The sequence below is a fragment of the Apium graveolens genome, chromosome 2 (genome assembly GCF_009905375.1).
Source record: "Apium graveolens cultivar Ventura chromosome 2, ASM990537v1, whole genome shotgun sequence".
In the NCBI taxonomy this organism is placed as follows: Eukaryota; Viridiplantae; Streptophyta; class Magnoliopsida; order Apiales; family Apiaceae; genus Apium; species Apium graveolens.
In genome coordinates this window covers 5,488,203-5,500,690 of record NC_133648.1, presented here as the reverse complement: position 1 = coordinate 5,500,690, position 12,488 = coordinate 5,488,203, and the positions used below count along the sequence as shown (strand labels likewise).

Here is a 12,488-nt window from a genome sequence, read left to right as displayed (position 1 = left end):
AATCGAACGGGACGGTGAGAGTAATATTTACTCCTAGGGTATGTTAACTAACCAGTTTGTTGAGAGGAGCCCATTAACAGCTTTTGCCAACTCCTCAAGTCATCACCATATTTAAAACAAATTACTCGTGCACTCTTTTCAACATGAACTATTGATCCACTATTCGTTCCATCATTACACATTTTAATTCTTCGCTTTACTTGAATTCAACATCACTGTTTCTTAATTCGTAAGCTGCTAAATTCAGTTTTGCAGGTTAGTTATTGTTTGATTTCGATTTAATATTTGCAATTTTAAGACTGTTTTTGAATTTTAATCGCAGATGGCTTCGTCAACTTTGATATGCGACACTCAGCCCTGGAAGGATTTGAAGGTCTCTCTCTCTCTCTCTCTCTCTCTCTCTCTCTCTCTCTCTCTCTCTCTCTCTCTCTCTCTCTCTCTCTCTCTCTCTCTCTCTCTCTCTCTCTCTCTCTCTCTCTCTCTCTCTCTCTCTCTCTCTCTCTCTCTCTCTCTCTCTCTCTCTCTCTCTCTCTCTCTCTCCCTTTCTCTCCCTCTCTCTCCCTCTCCCTCTCTCTCTCTCTCCCTCCCTCTCTCTCTGCCCCTCTCCCTCTCTCTCTCTGTATATATTGAAAGTGTGAAAATTAATGTTCTGCACATATTGTACATCTTTTGGTTTGATATTGTTCTAGCAGATTTAATGGAGTGCAGAACGATTATTTAATTATTCTCACTATCTATAAATTGTTCATTGCTATATAATGTATAGTATCATTTTAATTTTGATATGTTAAACTATGTAAATTTATGCTCAGGCTCATTTGGAGGATGTTAAAAAAACTCATTTACGTGATTTGATGAATGACACGGACCGCTGCAAGTCCATGATGCTGTATGTTTTCCATTTTTTTGTAAAATTTCTATTATTGGACTGTGTTACTGTTTCTGTATGAGGGCACTAATCCGAAACGAGTTGATCTTGAGTAATAAAACAGGGTGAACTTAATTTAAAATTTAGGCTTAATTAATTTTTTGTCCCATAAGCAATTCGAGTCGATTATAGTATTGGATGACTAGATTAGAACTCAACTTGTGTTGGTTCGAACTCGAATGGAATAGGTTGGACTCTATGGAGCTTCAAAGTTAATATTGAAGTTTTAGCATAGTTCGGCCTTGATACAAGCTTAATAAGATTGAAACCCTCGGTGGAGTTCATTTCGTCAAACACAAACACATTTTTTTTGGCTTGGTAAATTTTAAAAATAAAGCTTGATAGCAAAAAGCTTGGCTCGAATCAGTTGGATTTACATCAGAATGCAAAGATTATGTATATTATGATTAGTTTTTGGAAATGGTTTTGATTGTTTTTAGGGCTTGAATTTATAGTGAATTTGATGGGTTGTTCTTGGATTACTCGAGGCAGTGTGCCACTGCTGATACTATAGAGAAACTCTTGACACTGGCAGAGGTCGGTTTATAATTTCTGCTGAGGGCTTGTATTAATATTAATGTGCATATATTATATATTTCTAATTGTTTTAGCTGGTTCATTATGCAGGCAGCTCGCCTTAAGCACAAGATCACTAGCATGTTTAGTGGGGAGCGAGTAAGCCTTCAAATTATTCTATCATTGTAGAGTTAACTTTGTGTCTCATTTGTGGTAATTTTTAGCCAAAGGGCATATTAGTTTTGGTAGATTATCAAAGCTTCCATATTATTGTGCTTCAGAATTGATCTTGGCATATACCTTAATTTTAGAAAAGAATCTGTGGTTAGTGTTTATGTATGAGTGATTAGCTTATCATTGACCTATTAAATTTTGACATTACATGATTATAAATTTATTTTTAGGAGTTAATTTGGGTTACTTTTTGTAGATAAACACCACAGAAAATAGGCCTGTCCTTCATGTAGCTCTCCGTGCTTCAAGGGATGCAGTTATCGAATGTGATGGCACTAATGTGGTCCCTGATGTGTGGCAAGTTTTAGATAAAATTCGGGAGTTCTCTGAGAGGGTCCGCAGTGGTGCTTGGGTAACTTCCTAACTGGATAGACTGTCGCTTAGCAATATGAAGAAAATAAAAAATCTAATATGCAAGGTTGGTAGGTTGGAGTTACTGGAAAACCATTGAAGGATGTTGTTGCAATCGGCATTGGGGGAAGCTTTTTAGGTCCACTTTTTGTGCACACTGCTCTTCAAACGGGTAGGTTATATGTCTCAATACACATCTCTGGCATGTCAATGAAATATATTCTGGTTAGAGTTAGTTGTTTTCTTATGCTAGATCTTTCAGTTTAAAAGTTAAATACTTATAAAAGCATTTTGGTCTACTGACAGATCCAGAAGCCAGTGAATGTGCAGCTGGAAGACAACTGCGTTTGTAAGTATATATCTATAGAAAGACACCAAATTATTTAACAAATGTAAGATGTTACATTGTTCTCATGACGGGTGACTGCCAAAATCCTTATATATTCCCTACCTTTGGCAGTCCTTGCTACGTCATTCTTTGTTGGTGTGTAATGTGAAGGTTGTGCGTTCTCAATTTATCTTATTTTCTCTTAAATTTCGAACATGACCTAACTTACCAATACTGTTTTGCATAAAGAACAGGAGTTATAAAAATAAATAAATTGAAGTCCATGTTTCTCCTTGGTATGTTTTCTTGTGACTGAAAGAGGGATAACAGTCTCACAAAAATAAGCGTTGGTCTTATGATTGGATATCTGTAGCACTTGATACATTATCACTTTAGCATATGAAAGAATGTTAATGGTGCAAGACTTCTCAATTCTTATTTTTATTGCAGTTTAGCGAATGTTGATCCTATAGATGTTGCTAAAAATATTACAGGCTTGAATCCTGAAACAACACTAGGTAACAAATTTTTTTTTATTCATATTTTTTTTCCATGTGTTATCTTCATATTAAATAAGAAGTTATGTTTCTTATGTGCCACTTGGGTTATTATTGATTAACTTAATTGCTTTTACTTGTCTTCCAGTCGTGGTGGTCTCTAAGGCTTTTACAACTGCTGAAACTATGTTGAATGCTCGGACATTGAGAGAATGGATCTCGTCCTCTTTGGGGTTAGTTAAATACTAAATAACGAGCCTGTCATTGTGATTGATTTTAAAGGAAGGCAGATAGCGGCTTCCTTTACTATATTATGCATGCTCAACACCTGTAAATCATATTCTAAATTTCGGATGCATACTGTATGAAATTTTACATACCAAATTTCCTTCTATAGTAATTATTCATCTATTTCAAAAATCAAAACAAGTCTTGAATTTTTTATGCTTTTAATTCACGTATATTAGCAGCCTTTGCTTTCACATGATATAAGTCTCTCTCTCTCTCTCTCTGAAAACAATTTACTATATTTGATCAGGCCTGAAGCTGTTGCAAAGCATATGGTTGCTGTCAGTACTAATCTCACAGTATGATCACTTTCTTAGTTTCTTGTCTTTGGTGCAAGTTTTGATTGAATTTATAATGTATTAAAAGGTCTAAAGGTATAGTTTGTTGTCATTCTTTCGGTATTATTTCTTCTTTTGATCTAACTACAGTATGAAAAGGTAACTGGGAATATGTATGCCCAGAATTCTGCGAACTGATGACAATTTGAGGAACTTCGGAAATCGGAACACCTAGAACTTCCAGTGGGTGAAAATAGTTCGATAATAAGCTATTCATACACCTTAACTTCCAATATTTGTAGATTATGTAGAGTACACACACACACAAACAACGGAAGAATTTAATCAAGCAGCCACATCCAGAAAAGAAGAATCACGTATTAAGATTATATTGTTACTAATATAGTGGTGTTGTATACATTATACTTGTCTATATTACACTGATATAGACTTCTCTTCCTGCTCCTAAGTAGACATGCCAATTTATTTTAATGTGCATCACACAATTGACCACCTATTGCCTAATCAGTGACCTAAATCATGTAATTATTCCTAATGGACAGGGGACATCCTACCAAGGAAAGGTGAATTCCTAGTTAGGTTTGGCCCTAGCAAATTGGAATTATATTTAAATATTAGCAGTATAACTTTGACACGCGTGTAGATGCAATAAAACATGTAACATGCGCTATGATCAAGTTAGGCGTAATATGCTCAGTTATTTATAATTTAAAATTAGGCTGTGATTTAATTTTCAAGTTTTCCTGCCACACTAGCAAAATTGTGTCTTCTTTGAGGGTGGTTAGCCATAACTTTCATTTTTCTTTTACCTTTCGTCCCTCTACGTAGTATGTTGATATTTTTTTTGAGTGTGAGTCTTAAGTTAATGCAGCCATAATCCATGATTATGAAGCATGTGTCTGGTATTCTTGTATTTCTCGTTTTCTTGTCTTTTGCACCACATTACTTCCCATGTTTCTTTTATGCTATAGCTGCAAGTCAACAACATTACTCACGGAAATTTATGACTGTGTCCATCATCAATTTATTGTACAGTTGACCATTTGAAGGCATAATTGACTTTATATGAAAAAGTAACTACATGCTTGTAAATCTGGTTATACGCCAGCGATACTGAAGTATGCAAGTGACGTTTAGGATACAAAAAGAATATGCAGGGGAATAATATTACTTGATACTGTCTAAATTCTCACTTGGCTGTCTTTAAAAAAGACAATATTACATAGCATTAATAATTACAAAAAGCATTCCTAAACAATTCCTTTGATATTATGACCATTTTCACCAATTTTTTTTTTTGGTTTTTGACTATTAAAATGCTTGCTTGTCTGGGCCAAAAATATATAGGCAGTTTCACCTTCAAATCTTCAATTATATTTAGAGGGGTATCATAGTAAGAAGTTAAATACTAATACTTTATGTTAGAGGATTTATTTTTCTTTTTTCGATTTTCTTGAATATAATAAAAAAATGTATTGCCTTGATGCAGCTTGTGGAGAAGTTTGGCATTGATCCAGAAAATGCCTTTGCCTTCTGGGACTGGGTTGGTGGCCGATACAGTGGTAAATATAAGCAGTTTCCTTTGAACAATATATTGTTACATGATAATAGTTCAGTTATTTTGAACTACTGATTTCAGTTTGCAGTGCTGTTGGTGTGCTGCCATTATCACTGCAATATGGTTTCCCTGTTGTTGAGAAGTATGGTAACCCTGAAACTTTTACTGTTGTGAAGATAACTATAATTTCTTATGCTGTTGTTTTGATGTAGACAAAGAAATTATAAATATTATCTGTAGCTATTATTATCTTATTTATGGATAAATTAGTTGTATTTGATTAGTATTAGGTAAGTATATTATTAGGAATATAAAAATAATAGTAGTAGAGTAATATAAGGATTTCAGTAATAGTAATCTTTATATTTGGGAGATTATGATTTATAAATTTATGATTATTGCCTACTGGATAAGTCTGAGGATTTAATTGTGTCTCTACCAGGTTAGGTGGTATACCCTTGATTCCACACTTTTTCTTACCCTGTCCTACATCAGGTATTTTAATTCAGAAGTAACACTTTTTGTTACAGGTTCCTCAAGGGAGCCTCCAGCATGGATCAACACTTCAACTCAACACCTTTCGAGAAAAATATACCTGTATGTGCCCTGTTGAAATGAAATTTATTGATTGCACACACATTTAAATTGACAAGGCTTGGAAATTATAATCATTTATAATAAGCACTTTGCAAGGTAAACTTCATTAAGATGGATATACTGGGATTACGTTACTTCATATTTGATCCTCAATCTTCATTATGTCTCCTCTTCACCAGTATTATATGGTAGACCATTCTAATTAAGTTTTAAAAACTTTAGAACTTTTCTCCTATCATTTACTTTATCTTTTAACATTAAAATATGAATACAAATTCGTAAAAGAAGAAGAATCTAATGACTGTTTTTGGTCAATCAAGTCCTATAACTCTTTCTTGATTTGTTATTTATGACCCATCAAGACCTAATAAGATTTGTAACTGAGCGAGCAGTTTTTTAGAAGATTAACCTGTTTCTTACTTTTCAGTTATTTAGATTTGCTTGTCATGGTTGTTTCAGGTTCTTATGGGCTTGTTGAGCGTATGGAATGTTTCATTCCTCGGGTATCCTGCAAGAGTGAGTGCAGTTGTTGGAGTAGAAACTTTCTGATTTTCCTTGCACTAACTCTAATTGTACATAGAATATGACTTGTTCTATTTTACAATGAAAATGGTTTGCACTCGTGTGAGTATATATATCTGTGTCTGTGATGTTCTCTCTGTGCAAATTTATGATTTGTCTCACTTTCATAGCCATTTTTATTTTAAAAGAATATGAAGTTGGTTTTCTTGCTTCTTAAGGTAGTTTCTTTATTATATCCGTCCCTTGAAATTGTTCCAGGCCATCTTACCTTACTCTCAAGCCTTGGAGAAATTCGCACCACATATTCAACAGGTATAGTTACGTTTGCCTTTCAGTTGTAAAATGTTTACTATGGCTTAAGAATGTTCCTGTACCTTGAAATATTTGATTTAGGTTAGCATGGAGAGTAATGGGAAAGGGGTTTCTATTGAAGGTCTGCCCCTTCCTTTTGAGGCTGGTGAAATTGATTTTGGTGAACCAGGAACAAATGGTCAGCACAGCTTTTACCAATTAATTCACCAGGTAACCAAGTATCTGCTAATGTAATTTGTTGATCTGATAAGCTAAATGTGTTAAACTTAAGGTTAGTTGCAGGTGGGTAAAGTTTTGTAGGACCATGATTTTTTTAATAGTAAATAATGCAGGTTTTAATGTATACTATACGCCTCTATACCTCTATACCATCACTGTGACCTTCATAAATTTCTGCAACCTTGCTTCTCTCTGAGGCTTAGCATTTTTTTTTTTGGAAATAAAACTTGAAACTGTCTCATTACTTTAATAGTGTTAAATAATCTATACAAGTATAGTTCAATTGGAAAGTATAAGATTATGTTCTGGGTTTCTGTTCATTGTTACACTGGCTATATGCTGCTCAATATTTTACTTAGATTCATTTACAACATGTATCCTTATGACACGTGTTTTACATTTTTAGGGTCGTATTATTCCTTGTGATTTTATTGGGGTGGTAAAAAGTCAGCAGCCTGTCTACCTTAAAGGTACCTATCTTATAATCTGTACTTCCATTACCCCTCCCCCCCTCCCCCTCCCAACCCTCATCTTCCCTTATCCTTTTCGCAACAATTTTTCTAAGTAATATTTTTCGTTTATTTTTTCACATTATTAGTTATTTTATTGCAGGAGAAGTAGTTAGCAATCATGATGAGCTCATGTCCAACTTTTTTGCACAGCCAGATGCCCTTGCTTATGGGAAGGTACATTATTTCTTTTGAGAAAAGAAAGGTACATTAGTTACCATTTGCATATGGGGACAAATAATAGATAAGGCTTCATAATTACCAAATTGTAGAAGCTTTTTATTTTCATTTGATTTGAATTATTAAGAAAGGCAAAGATGAGAGCCATGGACTTTGAAAATGACAGACAATGAAAATGAGCATAATCAGAGACGAAGCCAAAAAATTTCTGAACGGGGTCCAATTTAAATTATAACAAAAATCGAAAATTTTGAACAAGAAATAATAGTGTACATATACATGTCGTATACACTATTAAAGTCGAGTAAAAAATGTTTCATAGTCGATATTTAGTGAGTTCTTTAGGTGGCGTTATGATACTACTTATTCAAACATAATTCTCATAACACAATTTTGAGTCGGTAATTACTAATGTGCCACATTTGCATTTAACGGAGGCCACGGATTATAATCATATCAATAAATAATTATTATATATAGGCCACTTCTACCCCACCCCTGGCCTCGTCTCTGCGCATAATGAAGGACAAGCAGCTTCATTTTTACTCTCTTTGTCCACCTAATTTCATGTTGATGAAGCCAAGTTGCATGAAAATTCAGGAGTTTTCAGAAATATTTGAATTTTATTTGCAGATTGTAGCTATTTTAAATCTTTTTAGATGTAATCGTTATGACGCTGCAGGTTTTGGCAGCACAAAATAAAGTATGTAGTTTTAAATATTTGATAATTCAGTATTTCAGTTGCCACTAATATAATCGAAAGTGTCATGAACTCTATACATTTATTGAAGTGGTGTCTAATGTCTGCGTAGCATTATCCTATTGTTTCAAGAATTAATAATACCGTCCCTGCTGAATTGCCATAACTTTTGTTTCTTTAGAGGCTTGATTAAAATTTGCTTTTCTTCAGACCCCAAAACAGTTGCTTAGTGAAAATGTTGCGCAGAATCTCATCAGTCATAAGGTGATGTATAAAATTTCACTTTCAGCATATAATATGAAACTACTGCTTACAAGTATGTATGTGCTGACAATGACCTAATCTTTCGCAGACTTTCTCTGGGAATCGCCCCTCTCTCAGCCTTCTTCTTCCATCTCTAACTGCATACAATATCGGCCAGGTCTGCATCTTTCAGAACCTGTAATTACCTGTTATTAAGCATTGAATACGGCTTTACATGTTGTACCATCTTTAGTAGTAGGATTATGCTAAGCTGTGCTGTTGGTGCAAAAAGACCTATAATGAGATTTCTACTGATTATTTATCAGTAGTTGTTTGCACTAGAATCTCGAAAAGGCTGTTTTTACCTTCTAGACTTCATTTAGTATATCCTGCTAGCATTTTATTTGTGATTTTCTTTAGAATATTTTTTTGAAGGGCCTTACACAAATTTTGATTAGCCGCAACAAATATAAGTGTCGATCGCTGGGTTGAGTCACCCATACATAGTTTACTTCACTGTCATTTGATATTTAATTCTTTCTTGTTATGATTTGATCTAGATCAGTACTTTTTCACGACTAATTTCTTTTTTATCTTTGCTCCAGTTGTTGGCAATTTATGAACACAGAATTGCTGTAGAAGGCTTCATTTGGGGAATTAATTCGTTTGACCAGTGGGGAGTCGAGTTAGGGAAGGTATACATTTCTTAGGAGGATATTCAGAAAATAAAATAAAATTTTCTTTTATGATAATTGTACTAACTAAATTTACTTTACTAGAATCTTAAACTTGTTATGCAAACTTTGTCAAATTATCATCTATACTTGTTATTGAATAAGAATGTCTGAAATGCAGTCATTGGCTTCTCAAGTTAGAAAGCAACTTCATGCATCACGTAAGAAAGATCCGGTCGAAGGCTTCAATTTCAGTACCACAACAATGTTGACAAAATATTTAGAGGTATGGGGAAAGTCATGCTCTCTTGCTTACCTGTTTTTAGTAACATATAGATGAATCTATACACAGAACCTGCTAAATTGGAAAAATCATCATGATTCATGAACATTGAGTCAGTGACCGTAAGCAAGAATGTTATAAGTATGCTTTGCAACTGTAGTTGGCAGAAGATTACGTGAGAAAAGATTATTAAAATTGAAAATTTTCTCTGCTAGATTCAATCTGTAACCAAGTGTATTAGGTGCATCTACAAGCTTCAATGTCTGTAACCAAGTTTAATAGGTTCACTACAGGTACATTAGCTTATGTTTTTAGTTCTACATTTTATGCGGAGTATCATTTACCTGGGGAAGTACATCTTTTGTCTTAATGAGGTACTAACTTTTACAAAAGCTCTTGCATCTAGAATAAAAAAATCCCAGTATCATCAGCATGACTAAAGAACTTGTGTACATGTATGTCTACCAACTCAACTATAATATATAGAGCCTCTTATGCATTTAAAATGTATGCCGGGCTTTTTTACGTATTTTAATAATTGCTTAATAGTTCTGTTGAAATCATTAGTTGCACAAGGTTTATTTGTATTTTGCAATGTTCCTGTGAGACAGGATGAGTTATAAATTCATTTTCCCTCTTTAAGATAAAAAGGAGGGTTTTGGAATGGTCGAATAATCAATGATACATTTGCACAATCTTACAGCTTAATTAATTGCCTTTATAGAGAGTAAAATCCAAAGAATCAATCAATCATTTCTTTTATATATAAATACCCCCCTGAGACCTGTTTCAGTGTGCATTGTTTGAGTGAAAAACTTACCTTCCTCGATTTTTTTGCCAGGCAAGTGCGGATGTCCCTTCAGAACCTTCTTCTACTCATATACCAAAGATGTAACTGCATCTTACGAGCAACAGTCTGAATATCTCAGCAACAAAGTAGTCATCTGTTACTTACCAACACTTGGACATTCTATAACTACGACCTCGTTGAACTTGAGCTGTTACTCCTTAGAAACTGATATGACTAATACTAAGCGTTCTTCTAGGTGTCCTCTGCATATGATATTTCTGTTAACATCTTTGATTTGTTTCGATATTTCGTGAGATCAGTTTGATCTGTGTGTACGCCTATCCCTTAGAGTATCTCTCAGGTGCACAAATGTGGTGGCACGGTACATCACATGGACTTGGATTTTTATTCAACCAGTTCGGTTTATAGGCTGGCTTAGTAGAGTGTTAAGTCAATGACAGTTATGGCTAAGATCATGTCAGACTATTATTAGTCGCTAGCCGTGTTTATAAATCATAATACCTGCAGGGTGCTGTTACTTTTTCTATTGTTCATATTACAATCTTCCATTACCCTTTTCTTCTTCTTCTTCATGCAGAATGAAATTTCAATTCCCACCAGTTCAATGAACATTTTTACAATTATTTAATTTTTTTTATAAACAGTAGACTATATATTCATGTCTAACGACCATATAAATAGAAGGATAAATAAATCTTCACAATTTCTAGAACCTTTTTTATTTTATTTTAAGTCTTCAGTATTTTTCATGTTTGTGCAAGGTAACTGAAACGTTTATAATAATTACTGAATTATTTAATTTTGTAAAGATTGAAAGTTGTATTTCATATATTATGATCCACTAATAAAACCCTAGATATACATATATGTGTGTATATATTGTGTATTTCTTGAAAGTATCAGAATAAGAGTTTGCTATGAATATGCGAATAGATCATGAGATCTTGTTGAGTTGACTTTATATGATTAATATGATAATTTATAATGGTTAAGAGTAAAAAGACGATGAGATATAAGAAAAATGAGTGATGAACTGGGGAAGAGGTGAAAAAATTGAGTGATGAACTGGGGAAGATGTATTATGTACATGGCGCCTGCATCAACAACTAATAATAAACTAAATTATTCGTGTGATTATGTGAAGATAGAAAATGCAAAGTTACATGGTTATGTTTGTTCAAATCCATGGACCGTATAGTACAAGCCGATTTCCAATATTATGATCCGGTAGCCTCTCTAAATTTATACTATATTATAAAATTTATAAAATACACATATAAGTTTTTATATTTATTAATTTATAAATAATTTTTATATTAAATTTAATAAAGCATATCCGATTTCCGCTCCGATTAATCTTCCGATTAATCCCCGATTCACCGATTAATCCTTATAAGGTCACGCGACCGATCTTCCCCGATTACCGATTTCTGTAACACTGATCCAAATGTAAAATTTCAAAGAGCAAGTCACAAGTTGAAAACTGTCTCATTTATATCCAAGCCTCTATAACTAATTAAAATGGATATGTTTAGTCCTCTTAAAGTGATATCTTTGTAAAGGAAGAAGTATGTCTTGTAAAGGAAGAAGTATGTTGAAGTATGTTTAAGTTATGATATATATTTGGGTACAATTTCTAGTCAACAAAGATGAAGCTACTGAACTGATCATTGAGCACATCAAGACCCGATTATGACTCCAAGAAAAAGAGGAAGACCTTGCAAAGTTGAATAAGAAACATCATAACTAGAACAAGAAGATGAACTGGGCACAAAAAACCAAAACTAAGTGAAGAAGAAGACCACGGAGAAGAAGACCAACTCAAGGCAAGAAAGACGGAACAAGAGGCATGAACTAGCTGCAAGCCTGTTAAAAGTACTCCCTCCGTCCCTCCCAAATGTTGAAAAAGTGAGTAAAGTAGTGTGATCAATTAATATTATATGTATAAAGTGGGTATAGTGGAGGAAAGTAGCGGATGTAGTTAATTTAAAAATTATAAAAACTGTACTATTTTTGAAAAATTTTGAAATGTAAACAATTGAAATGGACATCTCAAACAGGTAAGTGTAAACAAATGGGAGGGACAGAGGGAGTAGCACCCAAGAGCATTTCCAATAAGGTTTTCAAGACGTCAATAAGTGGAAAAAGTATATATCATTAATATTTTTTTTAGTTTAAGAATTATTTATAATTTAATTTATGGGATCACATAGCAACTTTCAAAAGATGCTAATTATTGAAGTGTAATGTTGTTAAATTGACATGAAATTGTGCTAAAATAAAAAGTTTATATATGTGATGATTTGACAATTATTTTGATAATCCGTTATTAGAGATGCTCTAATTAATTCATGTTATATCTATCATGTTGCCCTAATGTAGTTTGGTTTTCATGCATTTAATATCTAGGATTTGATATTAATCAGAGTCTATTTTATG

The 12,488-nt window shown here is 33.5% G+C and overlaps 1 protein-coding gene across 1 annotated transcript; it reads left to right on the top strand.

The window, feature by feature from the left end:
- Positions 1-75: 75 nt before the first annotated feature.
- LOC141706787 (glucose-6-phosphate isomerase, cytosolic) lies at positions 76-10,602 on the top strand. The gene is made up of 24 exons (XM_074509615.1): positions 76-229; positions 323-373; positions 813-889; positions 1,384-1,465; positions 1,556-1,603; positions 1,875-2,030; positions 2,105-2,201; positions 2,336-2,378; positions 2,808-2,875; positions 3,003-3,087; positions 3,393-3,441; positions 4,931-5,003; positions 5,081-5,141; positions 5,530-5,596; positions 6,056-6,112; positions 6,377-6,430; positions 6,512-6,640; positions 7,056-7,119; positions 7,262-7,335; positions 8,249-8,302; positions 8,391-8,459; positions 8,887-8,976; positions 9,137-9,241; positions 10,080-10,602. Exons 2-24 carry the CDS (start codon positions 323-325, stop codon positions 10,131-10,133), a joined length of 1,707 nt encoding a protein of 568 aa, XP_074365716.1. The 5' UTR covers positions 76-229; the 3' UTR covers positions 10,134-10,602.
- Positions 10,603-12,488: the final 1,886 nt, after the last annotated feature.